The sequence below is a fragment of the Eptatretus burgeri genome, chromosome 7 (assembly GCF_056783735.1).
Source record: "Eptatretus burgeri isolate ZD-2024b chromosome 7, Ebu_testis_v1, whole genome shotgun sequence".
Taxonomy (NCBI): domain Eukaryota; kingdom Metazoa; phylum Chordata; class Myxini; order Myxiniformes; family Myxinidae; genus Eptatretus; species Eptatretus burgeri.
Window position 1 is genome coordinate 97,876,639 of NC_140967.1, and position 22,836 is coordinate 97,899,474.

Here is a 22,836-nt window from a genome sequence, read left to right on the forward strand (position 1 = left end):
TCTTTAAAGTCTTTGGTACGACTTGGTCAGGGTTTAAACCACCAACCTCCCAGTCTCAGAGCAGACGCTCTCGAGTCTGGCCATTAAGCCACCGAGTCTGGTCCTGGGTGTGCGCTGCCGCTCGCCACGTCGCCACAAGGCGAATCCCCCTTACCTGTGGCTAATATTTTAAACCACCCATTAGCCACTGAGGCTAATCCATGTTTTAGTGGTTTTTTACGAATTTTGGGTGATTTTATCACAGAATTCAACCTTCGTCGAGACGGCCGCCATTTTGTATGTTTTGATTACAGGAGTCACACGTGATTTCGTACAAGCTTATATATATATAAACTTTAGTAGTTTTAAACTAGTTTCTAGTAAAAAAAAAAAAAAAAAAAAAATCGACCGAAATTATGCATGATTCCCATGATTCTCGTCTCAAAAATTTTTTTTTTTCCCCAGAATGATTCGCCATGATTCAGCGCTACTCGGCGCTACATGCTTCGTTGGGTCAGCGGTTGCCAGGTGAGTTTTGACACAATCAGTAGTAGTACCTGTAGTAGGACGAGTTTGTTTGGATGAGAGTTTGTTTGGATGAGTGAGTTTGATGGGTGACTTTGGTTGGTTGGATGAGTGAAGCTGATGGGTGAGATTGGTTGTATGAGTGAGTTTGATGTGTGACATTGGTTGGAAGTGTGAGTTTGATGTGTGAGATTGGTTGGATGAGTGAGTTTGATGTGTGAGATTGGTTGGATGAGTGAAGTTGTTGGGTGAGATTGGTTGGATGAGTGAGTTTGACTGGCATGAGGTTGGTCCAAAACCACCCCCATACCCCACCTACTAAAGGCACAACGACCATACCCCCCCCCCTCCCACACGCACACACACACACACACACACCATCCCTCACCATCACCACCTCCCCTGATGGTCGTTCATTCAACCAATCTCACATGTCAAACTCACTCATTCAACCAATCTGAACAATCCAACTCACTCATCCAACCAACCTCACCCATCAAACTCACACATCCGCCTCAAAATTAACTTATTATTTCATATTGCTAAAAAAAAAAAAACTTTTGAATAAAATATGTGGCTATTTCCTTTCTCCTGTGGCTAATCATTCTAAACCTGGATTAGCCACAGTGGCAAATTCCTTTTGAAAGCCAGAGCACACCCAGTGGTCAATAACATGCAATTGGAATGCAAGTATATCAATCAAATACGTACAATTGGAATGTTAGTAAATCTATTAATGCGAGTACGTCTATTAATTAAGTACCATTAGAACGTGTGTATGTCTAGTAGTTAGTAAATTACGTACCGTCAGACAACAGTTTACGTCGGGGATGCGTTACTGAAAAGTGTAACAAATGTCGAAACAATGCAAATCAAATAAATTTTTGTCATAGAAGTTAATGGAATAAGGGAGGATGCGTTGCTAATGTCACCACTTCACCTATTATATTTCACTTTTTACCTTTGATATTGCCCGTTTTTTGGTTGACAGTTATATTCAAATACAAATATGTATAAATAAATAAATAAATAAATAAATAAAACTAAACCTCGTCCGGAAGTGGTAAAACTTGGCGGTACTTCTTCTTTCTCCTTCAATGAACGTGGGAATTTTTATAGACGGTAAGCACCGTCGTCGGAGGCAAACTTAATAACCCGGCAACAATAACAGGACATTCACCAGCATCCATTCAATGAATAACATCGAGTTTCACTTCTAAGGTAACACTTTTAAGATGCCTCTTCGCCGATCTACAGCAGGTAAGTCCTCGCTAGACGTTATAGATGTATTCCTGGAAAGTGCGACTTAAAATGAAATAACATCCAGCAGAACGTATTTTCACATAGGAATACGTGTTACAAGGGGGCAGGGGGAATGTATTGCGAAACAAGCCAAACATTTGCGACGTATAATTGCACAAAAGGTAGTAACCGATCAATGACGTTCAACTGAAATAATATATAGTGGGATGACACATTGCGGGAACTCTACATTTATTTACGTAAATGTGATGCAAAGTAGTTCTTTCGTCAATTTTGACATCTCCAGATTTGGTACTTTCGGGATGTATTTTGGCATTTTTATCAGTCTTGTAAGTTCTGAAAATGCTCGAGAATAAAAGGTATGGCTTTTAAAGCGACATAACTGAGTTGAGCTGACGCAAGTCGGGTAGTGGTATTTAATAACGTGACGATGTATTTGCGAAATGACATAAAAAGATGACATAAATCGGGGTATTAATATGCAATTGAAATGCGAGTACATCTATTATTTAAGTGCGATTGGAATGGAAGCATGTCTATTAAATACATACAATTGGAATGCATGTCTATTGATTATGTATTGGAACATATGACTGACATATTGCAACGTGTTACCTCTGTTTATTATTAATTACCTATCACACAGGAACGCAAACACCACACAAAACAAGTCCTGGTGAGGGTCTGCAATCTCTGATTGCTCTTTCTTGCTTGGAAGGTTTTCATAAGAGAACATTCTCAATCGAATGAAAGTGAAACTGTTGAAATCATGATGTCCAAAAAGCAAGTACCTCCACATTTTGTGTTTGTTCTGTCATTGCTTCCCAAGTAAAGTAGCTGTCACAATACAATTTTCACAATCGAATCGTTATTGTACACCGCTCCTTCCTAATTCCACATCCAGGTGATGCACGACATCATCACAGGGCACCGAAGAAGGGAGTACTCAGTTTTTATTCCGTTTTCTTTCTTCCTTTCTTTCTTGTTTATCCAGGTGATATCTCAATCATCCTTTGAGACAGGAAGCTGAAATTTGGGGCCAAAAGTGAATATGTACTTTGGCAAAAACGGAATTTAATTTTTTTATTATTAATCAATTAATTACTTAATTATTATCCATTTTTTTTTTTTATTTCTCATCTGGGCAATATCTCAGGCACCTTTTAAGCCAGGAAGATGATATTTGAACACGACAGTGAACAAATGATTTGGCTATAAAGGGTATTTTTGATTTATAGATTCATAAATTAATCGATTACTTTTTCATTTTTCAATTAATTACTTTATTTTGAAAAAGTTACAAATTCACATGAAACAGTGGTGGTTAGGGTATGTATGCTCTTAGCCAACTGATTAAGAAATTATTTTACGATTATTATCTATTTATTTTAATTATGCAATTAATCTATGAATCCATCAATTATTGTACACCGCTCACTCCCAATTCAGTCCCCTTGTGCTACATGGTGGCATCGCCAGCGATGTCGCGTGTTGGAGGATTTATTTATTTATTTGGCATGGGGGTGGTGTACTTTGAATGTACCTCAACTTGTTCTTTACCATTTTTACATTTAATATTTCATTATTTTCCAATACCATTTTATTTTATTTGTTGGTGAACAATCATGGCTGAATGTTTGAGTCCACGAGAATGAGCACAAACTGCATCAAGGTGCAAGGTATGGCAGTCAGTTGAAGTTCAAATGTGGGAGAGAAATCAGTTGAAGTTCAAATGCATGGCAGAAATGCAGTCCTCAAACCTAAGACCATGAAAAACTGTCACATGAAGTTAATGACTGAAGATGTGATATCCGTATAGAATTCTCAGAAATTAGGCTGCCTTTGAAGAAAAATTGTCTTGAACTATTTAACATTTTGTGGTCTGATAAAGCAGTGTTCCATGTTGGGGGCTATATTAATCATCACAATTGTCGATTGTGGTGATTAATGACACTTCAGTGTGGACAGATGACGACACAATTTGTTGGCCCATACTTCTTGTGAGACACCATGACAGTGAGCGATTCTTGGAAATGCTGCAAAATTTTGTTCGGCATACCATTTCTCAATGGGAAAATGCTAGATGTCACTACTCCACATTTTGCTCTCGAACAATTCGAATCTAGCTTAACAACCATGTTCCTGGATGGTGGATCGCTCATGGAGGGCCGACAGAATGGTCTCCATGAAGTCCAGACCTAACACCAATAGACTTTTTTTTCTTTGCAGCTGGGCAAAAGAAAACCTTTACAAATGAAAACTAAAAACACTGGATGAACTTAAAAATAAAATTTATGACGTTAACTACCCTGCACCCTCCCACCACCTCCCTCTTCCCCTGGTACACACAGTGTAAACATCGCCAAAACCTAATCATCCACAGTATTGTACCAATCTGTCTTCCACTGACTCCTTTATGTTTGTTCCAATTGGTACATTAAAAAAATATCTGACAAAAAGGAGGAATTACAGTTCTATGGATTGTGCTGTGCAATATTCTAAAGGAGATCTGCAGGTGTTGTTGTGAATTTTGACATGATGATTTGACAGTTGCATTTTGAGTTACATTCTGACAGGTTGTATGATTAATTCAGTATTTATATTAGAATTAAATGAGAAAACCCCAACTATGATGCTGGATCAGTCACTGTGCTTCCCTTTCCTCCATCCAAAGAGCACAGACCTTTGTGATGCAGCACCTGTCCAAGCTCATGCCTTTGACCCCTGCATCTCCACTTCATAAATTACAATAAAACTGCTCTTTGGTTTTGATCTGGGATGGAATTGAAATCACTACTTTTTCTTTTCACTTCTCTGGAAAGCAAAAGTTTTTGCTTTATTAAATGCAGTGACAGATGAAAACTAGAAAATATAATTTCACTTGAATGCGTCAATGGAAATGCCTCGTGTGAGATGTCAACCCCATGTTACGTGTGTGTCAACCCCATGTTACGAAAGAGAAAGAGAAAGAGAAAGAGAGGAAACAAGTAGAAGAGAGAAAACATCAGATGCTTCCAACTCGGGTTAAGAGCCGCAAAATTATTTTCTCAGGGCACATGACTTGGTTTTTTTGCATTTTTTTTTTTGACCTGTGGAACCCAAAATTTAATCTGTTCATCTTTGTACCACAGTACATACTTGTGCCAAATTTGGTTGAAATCCCTTCAGTACTTCTGTTAGAGGTAACAAGTTAGAGGTAAGGAAAATCTGTTACGCACTCACGGACAACCCGAAAACATAATGCCTCTGGTGCCTTTAGCTGCGGAGGCATAAAAATAAATTATTTTTATAAAACAAAGCCAAACAGTTAAAACATCAAAATACTGTATTGGTACCCTGCAGGGGTTTGAAAGATAATTACAAACAAGAAAGAGCAATCAGACATTGCAGACACTCACCAGAACTTGTTTTGTGTGGATATTTTGTGTGCCAAATAAATTGAAGGATGTAGTAAAGGAAAGGTCGTTGATTGCAAAAGAAAGGTCTAAATGGCAAAGTTGTAAATTTGTTAAAGTAAAAAACTTCAAAAGTTGTACGAGTCAAATGGTCTGAAGGTCTAAATGGATCCAAAGGGTCAAATGGGCATAATTTAAGGTCGAAAGGGTCGTAATTGGCTGAAGGACTGTGAAAGGTCTTAGAATGTCTAAAATGGTTCAAAAGAACAAAGAGGTCTACAGGATATAACCTGACTGATTTCTCCAAATAGGTTGCCATTGACAAACCAGACATAATCTGCTTAACAGAAACTTTCCTCCTTCAAGACGTCTGACTCCTTAATTTCTCTCCCTGGTTACTCCCTCCTCCAGTATGATAGACTTGAGCCCCGTCCTGGTGGAGGAGTTGCTCTCTTCATCAAAAACTCTATTCCACACTCTCCATGGACCACCCTCACTCCTCCACACTCCCAGGAATACATCTGGCTATGGCTTCCCCTCCGTTCCCACCTCTTGCTTTATCTGTGTGTTGTACCGTCCACCAAACAATGACTCCATTTACATCTCACTCGCCGAAAACATGGACTAACTTCTATCCATTCATCCAAACTCTCTTTCCCTCATATACGGTGACTTCAATTACCATCAGCCAGTTGGCCGGGTGTGGGTACCTCTCTCACCTGTCATGGAACTTCAGCAAAGGATTTCTGAGGCTCATTGGGACTGACTCAATCTGTCAACTTCCCGACCCAGATCTCAGCCAACGGTACTCCATCTCTTCTGGCTCTCATTTTGACCAATTTCACAGAAAATATATGCTGTTCTTCTTCCTCTCAAATCGGGTCACCAAACTCTCTTCTTATGGTATCCAAGGCAATCTCCACTCATACATAGCTCATGGACTTCCTCTCCTGTCACAGCCAACGTGTGGCCCTTAATTGAGTTCTCTCATCCCCTCTTGCTGTCCAGGCTGGAGTTCCTCAAGGCAGCGTCCTGGGCCCCTGTTCTTTTTCTGGTTTTCATCAATGATCTCTCTGACTCTAGAAATTTATCTTCATCTCTTTCCTCATGACTCCACCCTCCGCTGTACCATCTCTCATCCCTCTGATCGGCAGGTAGCAGCCTCTTCACTCTCTGCAGACCTGGATAAAATCACAAGCTGGTCAAACACTTGGAAGATGTCTTTCAATCCTGACAAATCGCACACCCTCACCACACCATGTCTCTCCAAAAGGACCATTGGGAACTCCTCCCTCCCCCACAACACCATCTCCATTCTCAACAATCCCCTTGAAGAAGTCCTTTAATTCAAGCTTTTGGGTCTCATTATCTGCCACGATCTTTCCTGGGAAAGCCATATCTCCAAGCTGGCCTCCAAAGCCAGTTGCCGAATGAGCATCCTACGTCGTGCAAAGTCCTTCTTTGGCACACCTGAGCTTCTAACTATTTGCAAAGCTTTCATCTGCAGTCTGATGGAGTATTGCTCCCCCCCCCTGGGGTGGTGCTCCTGCCTCACACCTAGCTCGACATAACGCTGTGGAAATGAAGGCTGTAAGGATCATTGCCATCTCCCGCAATGAAGCTGAGACTTTGAGTCTCTCACTCTCTCACTGGAAGCAAGTCAGTGGTCTTTCTGTCGTCTACAGTCTCCTCTCTGGCCTTACCTCCCCTCTGATCTGTCTGTAATTTGTCCCCCCCCCCCCCTATATTCCCTCATGGTGCTCAAGGTCTGCCAAAAAACCCCTTCTGGTGAAACTACCAAAATCAAAAATCACTGATCACCTTCAGTTTTTCATTCCTCTTTTTTCCCCCACCTCTGGAACAAGCTCCCTCACTCTCTTCAATCCCACTCCTCCCTCCAGGGCTTCAAAACAGCTGTTCACTACCATCTCAAATCTTCCCCCAACCAAAATCTTGATCTTTACTACCCCTGTTAATCCAGCCCAAACCCACCTCCTTCAAATTCTCTGTTTTCCTTCCTGAAAGTCCCTGCAGTACCATCTTGTTTACCTCATGTACCCCGCCCCGTCCCTCTCCCCGCCACAGATATCCTATAGTCTTTGTTCCCCGCTATTTTGTGCTGCCCTCTCCTGCCCCTTGTCTCCTGCCTTGTTATATGTTTATGTGTATTCGCTTTTCCACGAGTCTCGACTTGGTCGACAAAAAAAAAAAAAATTTTTTTTTTAAACAACATTTTTTTGAGTAAGATTGTTAAGAATCTGGAAACCATGCGCACTCGACATTCAGGTCCCAAAGTTAGTTATGTCGATAAGTATGTGTACAGTTAGAATCCATCCCCTTTTGTCTAATGGGAATTACATGTGTGTGCTTCGGGTTATTTTTTTAGCTAGGTTTTTACATCAACTACAACAATAACAACACCATCGCCCACATGCATCGTGTCATGTACAGAGGTGAGGTGGAAAATAGGGTGCTCCCCTGGCTGTTCCGTTTGGGTTCTCAGACACGCACGGTGGGAGGGTGGTCGTTGCCCCTCCCACGAGACCACCCCTTGCCCAATCAGGGAAGCTATCACCTCAGGATGGCTCCGCCTTAGCCAGATGGAGTGTTCGGCCCGACCAATCGGGAGGCCGCCACGAGTTGACTGACAACCCACCATCCAATCAGGAGGCGAGTGGCGGGGAGAAGAAACTCCTCCCTCCTCAAGAGGAGGAGAGTGGTTGTCTGAACGAGTGTTGGAGAGACAAGAGTACATTCTGGAGGATCGTGGATCGTGGCTGGAGCACTCTGCAGACGGTGTGGTCATGGCTGGAGCGTTCTGCAGACAGTGTGGTCGCAGCTGGAGCGATCTGAGACAGTGGTGATCATGGTTGAGCAGCCTCATTCGTGGACCGTGGACTTGGAGGCGTGGGTTCGGGATGCAAGATGAAAGACCAATGCAAGAAGGGACAGAAACGGACTGGGAACATTTCTAATAAATTTATTAACAGTAAAATAAAGACAAAGGCAAGACTTGACGCGAATATGCAAGCAGGAAATATTTACAAGAAGCAAAAACACTTGCTCCGTTCTACTTAAAGACGGGCCCACACGCAGACACGCACACAAAAAGAAAATAAACCCCAGAGTCTTTATTTGACCCTCGCAGCCATGAAGAGAGAAAGCTGGGGGTCAGATTTCGGTGGGTACCTGGTCGTCAGAGGGAAAGCATGCTCTGTAGTGCGGCACCTGCCAAAGGTCGTCGGTTTGGTCCCAGTCGCACGTGTGGGACTCGTGGCTCGTGACAGAGCTCGCGTAGCGAATAGTCGAGGCCACCATGAAGAACGAACCAGACTGCTCACAGTCACCGTGAAAATGAACCAGACTGCTCACAGCCACCGTGAAAACTCCTCTCCACCGAACTCTCTGAACTCCTCAGAACTCATGACCGAACCCCCTTAGAACTCACGACCGAACCCCTTCAGAACTCTCCACCGAACCCCCTCTCTACAGAACTCTCCGCTGAAGATGGCGTCGTAACTTTTATGGACCTCCCTCAGTAGGGAGGGGCCTTGGTGAAACTGACGTCACTGTTCTCCCCAATTCCATGGGTCCACCCTTTCTGGGCGAGGTTCCGGCCAAACCGGGAAGCCTGCCCACTCCACACGTGCGGATTCGCCCAAAAAAGTACTTCACCAAGATTTTGCCTCGAAACAGTGAGTTGCCGGTTGGGCGGGTGAAGCGCTTGTTCAGTGGTGTTGTCGGTTTGTTGTTTGTTGGATGGTCTTAGATGGTAAAGATTTCATAACCAAACTAAAAGAAGTCACAATGCACGTTTTTTTTATTCTCCCATTTGACAAAAGGAAAGGGATCTGACTACACATGTATTTAACGGGATTAACTGACTTTTGGGACCTGTATGTTGAATGCAAATGGTTTCCAGATCCGTAACACTAGAAAGCAAAAAACAATTTAAGACAAACTAGAACGGGCACTCGGTAGAGCGCATACCTTCGCCACCGCTACTTTTTCCAGGCACATTTGAAAAACGTCATTTAAAAACGTCCATGACGTCACAACCATCAGTCCGATGGACGTCAAATTTGGTGTTCGACGTCATTGAGGGCAGTCCAACAAAATGGAATGACAAACACTGAAAAAAATCGAAAGTTTAAAAATGACGTCATCTTGTGACGTCATTTTGACGCACTTCCAATGATGTCACTACCAATCGCGGACTACCATCCTGAAAGCTCTTATTTCACGGAACATTTTAACGTTGGTTTCATGTCAATAGCTCTTTTAGATCTGAAGTTATGCCTACAAGTATATTTTGACCTTGAGTGTGACCTTGACCTTGACCATAGAGTTAATTTGCAAAACCTGTTCATAAATAAGCAGATATTTTGGTACTGATCATAATGCCTGGATTTGGGACAATTTCCTTTACAAAGTACATAGATATTTGAATATAAAATATCAGGACATTTTAGCCACAATTGAAAAATGTTATGTTCAAACGTCAATGACGTCATAACGGTCAGTCCGAACGACGTCAAATTTGGTGTGTGACGTCCTTAAGGACAGTCCTACAAAACGGTATGATCAAAACTGATGAGGTCGAAAATTGAAAATTTACGTCATCTTGTGACATCATTTTGACGCACTTCTGATGACGTCACGTCAAATCTGACACCACGTACCCGAAAGGTATTTCGTCATGGAACAATATGGCGTTGGTTGCATGTCGATAGCTGTCTTATGAAGGAAATTATGCTCAAAAGTTTGTTTTTGACCTTTTCATGACCTTGACCTTTGACCCGATCGCTCCCAAAATCTAATCAAATCGTCCTTGGATAATCACGAATCATCCCACCAATTTTCATGCAATTCGGTTTAATACTTTCTGAGTTATGCGAATAACAAACAAACACACATATTCACAAATAAATAAATACACAGCGACCAAAACATAACCTTTCGCAGAATGCGAAGGTAACAAGTCTGGAGAAGGCGATGGTTCACGAGCGGTATTTGACGATGTAGATTGTTTCAGAAGTCAAGGATGAGACAATGTGATAATGTTTGACAAAGTTATAAAAATGATCAACAAGATTGTGGTACGAGTGACAGGTTATTAGCTGCAAAATGTCGAAAACCCGTTTTCGTTCAACAACTTTCAAAATTTGACCTTTGCATAACCTTTATAGGTCCCAAAACAACGTTGTGGACATTAAAATAAGGAAACAGGATACGTGTTATAACTTATTGGAGTTAGTTCGTCGAAGAAGGTCGAAAACCCAGTTCGATTCCCACAACTTTGAAAATTTGACCTTTGTGAACTTTAAAGGTCAAAGGTGAAGGTTTATGACCTTTGGTGCAAAACTTCGTCTGGAACATTCCAGGAACAATATAACGTCATATAGGCTATATGGCATTTTGCACTCCTCCGATTATCCATACTTTGATGAAATCAGCGTAAAAACAAACTTGAAGGAGGCGCCACGGGCAAGGTGTTCGAGATAGAGCAAAATGGTTTTAAGACTTTAGGTGGGGAATGACCTCAAGATTATGCATAAAAAATATTGTCATCCCAGCTCTCAAAGTTTGGGCGGTCGTATGATTTTTATGTCAAAATTCGAAATTTTCTAAGTTCATGACCTTGTGACGAAAATGAAAAATCGAGCTCCGTGGGGCGAACCAAATACCGAAACCTCTGCCAGATTCGACAACCCCCTTTGGAGAAGATGTAACTTGAAATCGGCTACCCCCTAAAAAACACATGTTTTTTGGGCGTGGCTCTGCCCATAATGGGCGCACAACACCCATTCTCAGGAAAACACAACTAGATCATGATATAAACCTCCCACCCAAATTGTATCAGGATCGGATCAAAACCCACGGAGCTATGCTTGGGACAGACAGACAGATAGACAGACACAATCATAACGAACATCGTGGTCACTTACTGACTCGTGAACCAACAAGTCTGGAGACGGAGATGGTTCACGAGCAATGTACATGGTTCGCCTTTTATATTTTTTGACCTTCGAGGGGACGCCACGGGCAAACTGGTGGGAATCGGGAAAAACGTAAAGGATGAAACTTGTAGTACTCGAAGAGCACTACTTGCATTCGAAACAGTTGAAAACCCGAGGAGCTCGATGCCCAATTTATTGATTTTTTTGACATTTTCTAAGTTCGTGACCTTGTGACCTTGACACAAAAATGAAAAATTGAGTTCCGTGGGGCTATGCGGGTGCCATTGGGCTAACTAAATACCGAAAACCCCTGCCAGATTCGACAAACCCCCTCAGAGAAGATGTAAGTTGAAACCGGCTACCCCCTAAAAACACGTTTTTTGGGCGTGGCTCCGCCCATAATTGGTGCAGCAGGCCAATTCTCCGGAAAACACAACGAGATCATGATACAAACCTCCACCCTAATTTTATCATGATCGGATCAAAACCCACGGAGCTATGCTCGGGACAGACAGACAGACAGACAGACAGACAGACACACACCCATAACGAATAGAGTGGTCACTTACTGACTCGTGAACCAATTCGATCGATCAAACTCACCAGCGGGTAGAGTCTGGAGAAGCTGGTGGGGTGTTCAGCACGTGGGAGTATGGGTGAAAGGGTGTCTTGTTTAAGGCCTGAATCAAGTTGGGTCGATACCCTGGGTCGACACACCACAGAGAACCTCTGCCAAGGTTCTGCAAAACAAATGAGAAGGCCAAATCATGAGACGAAATCCAAGTTACTCAAAGAAAATGCACAAATCTAATGGGTTTTGCCTTCAGCAGGTGAGCAAGAAAAGGTGGTATAGTAATAACCATGCCATATGCAAAGTGTTCCCCAAAAACTAAACGTTACGATATTTGTTTGCACACAAAGCCATCAAATAAACGAGAATAATAAATAAATAAAACCTCCGGACTATCCCACAAAGGGCACCCTTTTAAAACGCTATTCCCATCAATGAAACGATCGCACTCATTTGGCACAAACCACATTAAATGCACTCCACTGGCGCGATCACAATGTCCGTGTGAGTGTCCCGTTCAAAACAAGACAACGGCACGTGGACATTAGTTGAAAGCTGCTGGTGTTGCGCTCGGCACGTGTGATAAAACCGTGTCGTTTAAACCTCACTGCTTACGAAACCATGAGCCATTCATGATTTGGTGTGCAGGTTGAGCTTGTACAACATTTCGATACAAAGGGAGGCAAGCCACAGACGGTGTACAACTACAAAGCTGCCTACGCAAGCTTCCCTAGAGAGGACGACGCTTTGAAGACAAACCCTCCATTATAAAACACAAGTCAGCCAAAATCAGCCATACAAAGCTTCCCACAGGAGGCAATAAGCAAGTCTGTTCTTGTCCCAACAGACAGGATTAGTTTTAAAAGGGTATCAAACCCATCAGGGTTCACATACACGCAGAACTTGCAGCACAAGCTAACTGTCACAAGCTGTATCGTCAGGAACAGCAGCATACGACAATGCCAGCAGCAGATTTCCCCAGGTACGAACAATACTTGGTACCATTTGTCAAGATAGAGATGAGAAATGGCCCTGAGCGACAAACTCCAGGCGTTCTCACCAAACCTTTCGCCTTTCGTTTGCGAAAAATGGTGATAGATTTCCATGACAGAACCAATGGTCTGCAGTCCCAACTGGCTTGCCTTGTTTGAATAGTGGATTATACACAAGAATATGGCTCTCACATTTCATTTGACAGGTTCCCCCTCCACCCTCCCCCTTTCCTTCCCCACACAGTTCTGCCAAAATGGGCACGTGATGTTCACTTTCTTTTTTGTACACAAAGTCAAAGCTCGTGGAAGAGCTCGACCACAGAACCGATCAGGACAGAACAGATCAAAAGGAACAGTAGAAAGAGAGAGAGAGAGAGGGGAGAGAGAGGGGAGAGAGAGGGGAGAGAGAGAGGGGGAGAGGGAGAGGGACACCAACAGCAGGGTTGAGGGATAAAATAGACAGACTTGGACAAATAAGGGAGGGATAGGAGAGGAGGAATGGAATAAACAAGATGGATACAGAAGCAAACTATGAGGAAGAAAAAAACTGGATATTTAGAAAGAGGTCGGCTTGAGGAAGGTTAATGAGTGTAGAAAATGTCATGATTACGAATGGGAGAGGGGTGGGGGGGTGATCTGAGATGGTAGTGAACAGCTATCTTGTAGAGATGTAGGGAAGAATGAGATTGAAGAGGACGTCAACGTTGGTTCCACAGGCAGGGAAAAAGAGGAACGAAAGAGTAGGTGAGTAGTGATTTTGGATTTTGAGAGTCTCTCCAGAAGAGGGTTGTTGGTGGATTATGCGTGAACTGTAGAAAACTGGGGGCGGGGGGGGGGGGAGACAAAGCACGGAAATAGCAGAGGGTACAAGCCCAGAAAGGAGGCGGAGAAGACGTACCACTGAACTGGCTGCGATGTGAAACTGATAGGCCCATAGACTCGGCTTCATTGCAGGAGATTCCAATAATCTTGAAGGCCTTGCTTTCCACACTGTTAAACTGAGCAAGACGTGAGGCAGAGGCAACAGCCTAGAGGGGAGAGCAGTACTCCATCAAGCTGCGGATGAAGGCCTTGTGGCTGGATACGAGTTCAAGTGTGTGAAGAAAGGACTTTGCACAATGGAGGATGTTGTCAGCGACTGGCTCTGGAGTCCAACTTTGAAATGTGAATAATTGTCAACGACTGCCCCAATGAATGTTTGTACTTCCATTGGCTTTGCTAATCACTGCCTGTCTTTCTCAGATAACAATCTTCCGAACACAATTTCTCCTGAGATACAAATCGAGATTCATTCCAGTAGCATTTGGCCTTTGATCACTTTGTGAAAAGTGAAACTGACGAAGGAAACAAAATGCAAGCCACATGTCAAAGATAGTACTACGGCCAGAGAAAATCGATGGGTCACAGTTGCAAGGTCGCCTACGAATTCTGCTCTCTCCTGTTTGAGTCCCAATTGGTGGAGCAATACTTCATGCCATTCTTGGTTAGCTGTGCTTTTTATTTTTCGCATAATGGATCCCAACTGCCATAACCTAATGTCAAGTGTATTGTGCTATAAATAGTTTAACACTGTGGACAGAGGCAATTAGCCTCAAATTCTGACAACACTGTTATGAGGGAAGCACCATGATGAGTCAAGAACACTATTAATAATTAGGTACCGCAGAAATTCTGCTTCATGTAAAATGCAATTTTTTTCAACAACATTATGCAAAAGAAAGTTACTTAATTAAATCAATCTTAAATTACTTAAAGAAAGTTACTTAACCCCCTCCCCCCCACCCCCAATGCTCAGCTCCCCATACTGACCCCAAGTCCCCAATCCTCCTTTCTCAACTCTGTATCCCCTCTTCCCCACCACACTCCTGTCCTCCCGTACCCTTTCTTCAAAGCAAGAGGGTATTCCAACATCATTTGTTCCCGCCCCTACAAGCCCGTACTTCGTCTCATTAAAATGGAGGAACATTGAACTCTTTCCACTCCCTATATATTATTATTATTATTTACCAACTTCCTCACGACCTGCTTTCCCACCTTCCAAGCATCTCCTTTTACCTCATTCACAATCTCAGTCACAGCGAGATACGTCTCGTGAGAACAATTATCCAAACTACCTTCAGATCCCCATTGACAATATCACGAAATGTGTCCCGTGGAAATGCCACCCTCAAGTGATTGTGGTTCCCCTCATTGTATTAATGAATTATCCTAAATTATCTTCTTCATGATGCATAAATACAACGTAAAAATTAAATAACAATGAAACAACATTTAATTCACAATCTCATGAGAGTCCCTCAGCAAGCGATATTTGTGACGGTGGGACAGACAGAAAGACGTGAAATAATAACAGTAAAAGGAGGCAAGAATATAACTTGTCATTTGTGATCCAACAATAAATTACAAAGGCAAATACACAGGGCAGACAAATTAAGGAATTACAGACCACCAATGATGAGGAGAAATGTATGCAAGAAACAAGCAGATACCTGGTAGCGGTCCTTAATTACTTTCTTGAAGCACTTGTTGAGGGACAGGTTGTGACGTACAGAGTTCTTCCAGCCAGAAGGCGCGGAAACAAAGTATGGAAAATGCTCAAGGATCCAGTCGTAAATGCCTTTCACTGGAAGCCGTTTATACAATGAGGCTTCTATAGCCAGGAAAATGAGGCAGCTGAAGGAATAGGGTGGCTTTCCATTCGGGTTACGTACAAGTGAGGAGCCATCCCCGTCACAAGCCGTATCAGAAGGTGCCGGTGAAGGCAACGAGTCAGGGGGTGGGCTAACTGCACGCAAGCCGGCCTGTCCACCAAGCCGTAAGCTGCCCAACAGGTCTCGCCCGGCATGCAGCCAATCTAAGTTTGTCAAATCTTCATCTCGTTCCCCAACCAATATCATTTTACCACCAACAACATCTTCCTTGCTCAGCAGAACCAATGGTCCAGCATCTTCTGCAGGCTCCTGTTTTGGCAACAGTGCTGGAAAGTGCTCCAGGTTGAGTTTAAGGTCTAAGGGCATATCGAATACTGGTCTGGGTTCTGCATCGCTGGCAGGTTCAGGGAAAAGGCCGTCACCATGATGCACTACTGCCAGATGACTTAAGCCAGACCTCTCAACATTTGCGTCAGGGAGGACCACCGGTGCCATGCCGTCTTGTGTTCCTGGGGTGAAGCACAAACAGGGGATGGGGATGTGTCTGTTTGTAGACCTGTATTGAAACAACTGTAATCTCAAAATAACAATATTGATAGAGTGAGAGAGGGAAAGGAGGGAAGGAATCACTTTAACAAAGCTATTTGTAAATGCTTTCTTCTCACATACTCCAAACATCCCTAATTCCAGTGATGTATTTGGCTGGCAGGATGGACTAGATGTACGCACACTTGCCTCAAAGATGTCTAGCCTGGGTTTAAATCCCGACCCAGTTATAAACTGCCATCCTAGTATTTCACAGGCAAGGTGATTCATCAATGTGTGTGCCCTCCCTTGGATGGACGTTATAGCGTCTAACGGCATTAGTTAGTGAACGTTAAAGACCCCACGGTGCCCTTTGCGAAGAGTAGGCAAGCTATCGCCGGCACCAAGAACAAATTCCAAATTGCTGCCCTAACTGCTGCTGGAAAGGCAACAGCAAACCACCCAGTACAACTCTTATTCGGGATGCTGTTTCTGCGGCATCAGTGCTCTGTAAAGATTATGGTACATCATAGAGAGAAAGGGAGAGGGAAATGTATTGCCCGAGAGCATCGGAATAAGATCCAGAAAGCATTCAACAGTCTGACGAGGAACCTGTGCCAAGCGGCAAGCATTCGAGATTAGAAGGAGGGAGCAATTTTGCGGGTGGGTTTAATTGCCATTGTTGTCGTGGTGATACACCTTGCACGAGCAATTGGCAAGCAGTGTGTCCTGTGGGAGCATCATAATGGGCACCACGTCTCATTTCGTCTGCCATGCAACATCACTCCATCAAATTACCTCGACACAAAGAGATTCAAATTGAAAATAGTTTTTCTTTTTAAAAATTGTATGGAAAATGAATTACTGAATAAGGAATAGTGTTGGAATGTACACTTCTATAATCCTATACAGTATATGGACCTTATAATTACTTTTACGCACACAAGAAAAATTTGTCGCTTTACGCAAATACAACAAACAAATGAAACACTCAAGTGCAGTAATCATCCTTCACGAGCAATGTGCCTGCCTATGTGAGGTTCTGCATGTTTCACTTGAGTTGCATGAGAAAATAAATGACAAACTTTTACTCACTGTCGAATACTCGCTCCCTCGAAGAACAAATTATGGTGCCAATGAAATATCTTGCACAATGCCAGTGTGCGCAGTGCTCCTACACTTTATGAAAATGCTGGTTGCACCCCACCCTTCATTTAAAAAACAAAAAAATTATACATGCATAAACCCTCTCCCATCCCACCTTACAATAATCAACAGCTCTGTACAAAGGACTTAAATTGTATCATTCCTTCCCTACCCTGAGCGGTTAAGGGGCTCACAGGTACTTCCAAGCATGTATGCAAAATTTGGTAAAAATTGACTACGCCATTTTTGAATCAGTAAGGTTCGTAGACAGAGAATTGGCAAATTACAATATGATCGATTGATCCACAACACACAGATTAAAGTAGAAGGGCACTTTGTAGAGCGCATACCTCCGCCACACAATCCATGATCCAACTGAACGTATCGGGCCCAATACATTTTGGTGATATCATGCTATGTATCGTTTTTGGCCCCATCTCTCAATGGTGAAGAATCACTTTTCAAAATTCTAACATCTGGATCTTCAGCAAAAATCTAATGAATTTGTTATTGTCACACACACAACCTCTCAACCAAATTTCGTCTGAATCCTTCATCAATTTTTTGAGATGTCCTGCACACAGACAGACAGGGGTGAAAACATAACCTCCATCCACCTTCTGCGGGCAGAGGTAAAAAGCACAAAGCCTAAGAGAGGGCCCAAGCTGATAAATAAAATGGGTCTGGGAAGGAAATAAACTAAATCCAGGAAAGGCAGATATTTGAGGAAAAGAAAAAGTTAAAGTGAGAGTGATGGGTGAAGATGAGCCAAGCATTGTTGACTTTTAGGTTTTGGTAGTTTAACTTGGACAGGACTTATGGGGAGGATGTCTTTTGTTAACAAGTGTTTGCTGGTGATATTTTAAAGCTTCCTTAGAGGAAGGGTATTTTAAGTCAGGTGTCAATACATTGCAGTAACGATGTGAAACAACGGAAGACTTAGTTAACTTGTGCAAAAAAAACTATAAAATAAAATAAAATACACACACACACGCACACACAACGAACACATGATTGTTGTTGATGAAATTTGGGTGACATTATGGGATACAGATGAGATGCAAACCTCTGACAGAGATAAATGCTGAATAATTGTGACCAAATCACCCAATGCTCCATTGTAGCGAATGTTTTCACATGGGGACCAATGTGGAAGTAACCTCAATAATGGGTATGTCCACCTATGGCAGCAATCACCATTATCGCAATGACGGTATGAGCACTCGAATCTGAGCCTGGGGAATGGCATTCCATACCCGAATCAGCACTTGTTCCAGCTCAGCGAAGATCTCTGGCTATCTTGCCTAGGTTCAAACGCGAGGATCGATGATATCCCAGAGCTGTTCAATTTGATTTAAATGTGGTGAGATGGCAGGCCGAGATGACATGGCAAAAACATTCCTTGTTTGAAATGGCCCTGTAAGCAGGAGCATTGTTGCGCGTAAAGAAGATTCTGGACCATGTTGTTGAAGGGTCAGCAACAGATGTTGTTGCAAGATCTCATTTTATCAATCCGACATCAGAGTGCCATGAATACGGATCAAGTTGGTGTGAAATGTTTCTGCAATACCATCCCACATGACACTTCCGCATCCAAAATTCGTGGCTTCCTGGACACAGACAGAGGCATATCATTCATTGCATCTTTTGTAGACACGTTCATCGCCATCATGCTTTTCAAGGACAAACCTGTATTATATTATTCACTGAACATTACACTTGCTTGTTGCCTGTATCCATCAGGCATGCTGATTTTTATCACTGCAACTGTGCTTGGATGTGTCAAGCTGCAAGTCTTGGATGCTGAACAGGATGAGTACGGATCTCTGTATCACGGAGACACCTGAAGACGGTGTTGACACATATCTTACAAAGGTCCAGGGAGTGTGTTTGCAATACACTAGGCAGTTTGAAACAAGTTGCGTAGATGGTTCGTGTGAATGCATCCATCCTGAGTGGGAATCCTCATTCTGAGACATCCACTTCTTGGCATATCTCACTGATTCCATGGCTTGGTAACATCTTCTGAGGTGACAAACAGTTCCTCTCCTCACATTAAAGAGGCTTGCAACAAAGCCAACTGAAGCCTCTACTTGGTGTCCAATGATTTGATTACTCTCATTTTTTGACAGACATGGCAATGTAATGGATTGTTGAAGAATGTAATCCATGTGTTTTTTGGAGGAAGGACATGGTGGGATTACAACATGAGTATCCACGATACATGGATGAGTTTTACAAACAAAAACACATGCATCATAACCATGTGACTGTAGACAAAAAACAACCTTGAAGACTGAGTCAAGGCTCGTGGAGGAGTGAGAACACTTAACGGAACAGGACGCAACAGAACAAAAGGAATAGTTGAGAGAGACGGACAACACCAACAGCAGGGTTAAAGGACAGAATAGAGGGAGACTTGGACAAATAAGGGGTGTGCAGAGGAATGAGGGGTATGGGAAGATGCATCAGGGGTGGACAAGATGGATACAGAAGCCAGCTCTCAAGAAGGAAAAACTGGAAATTTGGAAAGAGATTGGCTTGGTGGCAGGATTTTAATGGGAGGTAGAAAAGATCATGGTTTTGGATGGGGGATGATCTGAGATGGTGGTAAACAGCTGTCTTGAAGACCTGGAGGGAAGAATGAGATTGAAGAGAATGTGGAAGTTGGTTCCACAGGGAGGAAAAAGAGGAACAAATGAGTGTAGGTGAGCAATGCTTCTGGATTTTGTGAGTTTCACCAGAAGGGGGTTGATGGTGAACTGTGTGCACCCTACAGATACCCAGGGGAGGGGGTGGGGGGGCAATGCATGGAAAGAGCAGAGGGTGCATGATCAGAAAGGAGGCAATAGAAGACAGAGAAACCACAGAACTGTCTGCGATGGGAAAGTGATTGGCCCATAGACTCAGCTTCATCATGGGAGATTCCAATAACCTTGAAGGTCTTGGTTTCCACTATGTCAAGCCAAGAAGGATGTGAGGCAGGGGAGCCAGCCCAGAGGGGAGACCAGTACTCCAAACTGTGGATGAAGGTCTTGTAGGTGGATAGAGCTCAGCTGAACAACATGTTATTATGTAACCAAGTGGCAGTTTCAGGCTTCCAAGGCATTGAGCATAATAAAACAGGGAATGCAGGAATGTAACGGCAGGAAAAATGGATTTATGTTTTTATTTTTCTCTTTTGGTAAGTATACAAGTACTTGACACTCATCTTGAGGGTTTAAGAAATGAGGGTGTGTCATGAGGTGGTGAAAATGCACATGGCACATGTTGCTTATCAAAAGAACAAGCCAACAATAATTATTAAAGGGTTTGATTTGAAAATTATTTAAGACGTGGAGGGAAAAAGGGGGAAGAGAGGGGTTGAACAATAAAAAACACACAAAAGAGAGTTATACCACAAATTGGGAAACAAAAGGTGGGTAAACGAGCAAAGAGAAATCCGCAGTTTGAGCTTGGTTACGGACGAGAAGTATTCCTGCCAAAAAAATAACCATACAGTATATTGTCATGTTATGGAGTAATATGTAAATTAAGGAGGAAGTGGTGTGAAACAAGGAGAGAGAGCCAGTAAAAGACCAACAAGCCATGAAGACACTTGTGCTCATCATGTTACTCGGTCATGCCTGGTGTTGGCTTAATGGTTAGGCTGATGGGCTTGGGATCTTAGGGTCCCGAGTTCAAATCCCGCTTTTCAGTTGAATTAATACCAGGTGGGGTTGACTCAGCCTGTCATCCTTCCAAGGTCGGCAAAATAAGTACCAGGTTGCTGGGATGATTGAACCATTCGAGTATCCTGTGTCAGAGTGGCGACCTGTGCAGGATTGTGCCGAACAGCCAAGGAGACTGCTTTGGCAGCACCGATGCTCTGCACACAGTATGGTCCCAATGGATTTGGATTTGGTTACTTGGTCATTTGTGGGAAAATGTGGTCAGTGTGGTTATAGCTTAGAACCACCTACAAATAATGATTCACAAATATCAAAACAGCTTGACCCGCAATGTTTCCATCTTAATACGACCAAGGCAACAATAGCCCACCTTGTACCATCTCGTGATTATGTGTTGGTGACTGGTGGATTTGTGGCCTCTCCAGTAATTCAAGTCTGCTGCTCACCTGCAATACCTCAACACCTCTGCCTCTGAGCTTTGTGACACCAACCGATATCTTGTTCCCCATTTGAGCTGTAACTGGCCCCACTCGTGCTGTGTGTGGTACATCAGTGCTCTCTGTAAACGTTTTTCCCTTTTGACCAACTATATTTGTTGACTCTTTGCCCCATGTTGTTTCACCATTTTGCAGGTCTGTACAAAAACAAAAAGCTTAGAAAAAGTTCTCATGATATCCACCTCGTACTATCAGATCTCATGAGAAATAAGAAGAGATTTTTGGATGGGAAATGCAGAATTGCAGAAACATTTATAGGAAAAAATTGGGGGAGAGGCGGGGAAAGGGGAGGCGAACATGAACAATTTAATTATATATATATATATATATATATATATATATATATATATATATATATATATATATATATGTATGTATATATATATATATATAGCCCCATAAATACACAGTCGTTGCACCCTTAAAGAAGCCACTTAGGCATGGCTTTAATAACGATCACAACCTCTGAAAAGTGAGTCTTTGCAGTCAGGATCAACATGAAGAAAAATAAATAAATAACTAGAATGTTACTCTTTAATGTCATGATGCCCATCGATATGCGTTCACCCACATTATTACATCATTATACGTATTTGTACCAAGTTGAATATAAATCTCTTCAGCGGTTCTCAAGCATAGCATTTTTACCTGACATGACCTTTGACCTCTTGATGCCAAAACCTAATCAGTTCATCTTTGCATCATAATAAATAATTATACAAAATTTGGTCAAAATCCCATCACTCGTTCACAAGTTAGCTCGGTAACAGAATTTATACCAGACAGGACCTCTGACCTATTGACCCCCATCATCGAATCAGTTCGTCTTTGCATCATTATACATACTTGCAACAAGTTTTACTTGGATCCCTTCAGCCATTCTTGAGTTATCACGGGAACGAAAACCTATCACGGACAGATGCACAACCTAAAAACATAATGCCTCTGGCGATTTCATCAGCAGAGCATAAAAAATAGTCCTGAGTGTAATGCCCGATGACCTGCACCTGATGTGGAGTGAGGTCTTGGATAACGTGCTGTGAAACTTGCCTATTTCATGCATTTGTTGTGGTAATTGTCGACTGTGATTTACAACCCAAATTTATTACATTACCCTACACCTACACCAGCCCCCCTAACAAACGGACGCTAACGTTGTCAGACGGAATGAAAACCCGTCATTCTTGTTACAAAAACAGCAAAAATTGATGAAAAAGCGGCCGAAATTGAAACCAACACAGTAATTACGGTCGCAATAGCAGATATAATGGAAACCAACACGTTTATTCTACACACAAGAACGGTCGTCACGGAAACAAGAACGGACAATCCCGAAATAGATTGGTGGGGAAGGGAAGCAAGATTGGTTATTTCCGTCACGAAACGTCCTAGAGCGAAACAAAAGCGGTTCATTCCGGTTACTGTAGTGCGAACAAGATGGCGGATGCAGTAGAACGACCTGTTACGGTATGTTAATTTTTAGTGCTTGTGCCTCGAACATAAATGTAATATAGATAATATATAGTGGGTCGTACCTGATGTAGTTTTAACAATTTACTAAACCGAATTTTGTTGTGATTATAATGTTTGGTTTGCCTGTATTTCGAGCCCCCGAGTGAAGGATGGCTAGTTGTGTATGCCCAGTTCAACAAAGGGGATCG

At 42.6% G+C, this 22,836-nt stretch overlaps 1 protein-coding gene and 1 long non-coding RNA gene across 3 annotated transcripts in view; one reads left to right on the top strand and one right to left on the bottom strand.

Annotated features, from left to right (window-relative positions):
• The window catches only part of LOC147023869 (uncharacterized), a 31,647-nt gene extending 28,894 nt beyond the window's left edge, over positions 1-2,753 (top strand). The window contains exons 2-3 of the long non-coding RNA XR_015060409.1: positions 445-507; positions 2,414-2,753. This is a non-coding gene — a long non-coding RNA (uncharacterized LOC147023869). The remainder of the gene's footprint in view (positions 1-444; positions 508-2,413) is intronic.
• The window catches only part of LOC147023868 (forkhead box protein N3-like), a 171,816-nt gene that overhangs the window by 92,338 nt on the left and 56,642 nt on the right, over positions 1-22,836 (bottom strand). For both annotated transcript variants that reach the window (XM_085889751.1, XM_085889752.1), the window contains 2 exons: positions 15,175-15,845; positions 11,726-11,862 (listed from right to left, as the gene is read on the bottom strand). In XM_085889751.1, coding sequence (XP_085745877.1) covers positions 11,726-11,862; positions 15,175-15,845 — 808 coding nt within the window. The remainder of the gene's footprint in view (positions 1-11,725; positions 11,863-15,174; positions 15,846-22,836) is intronic.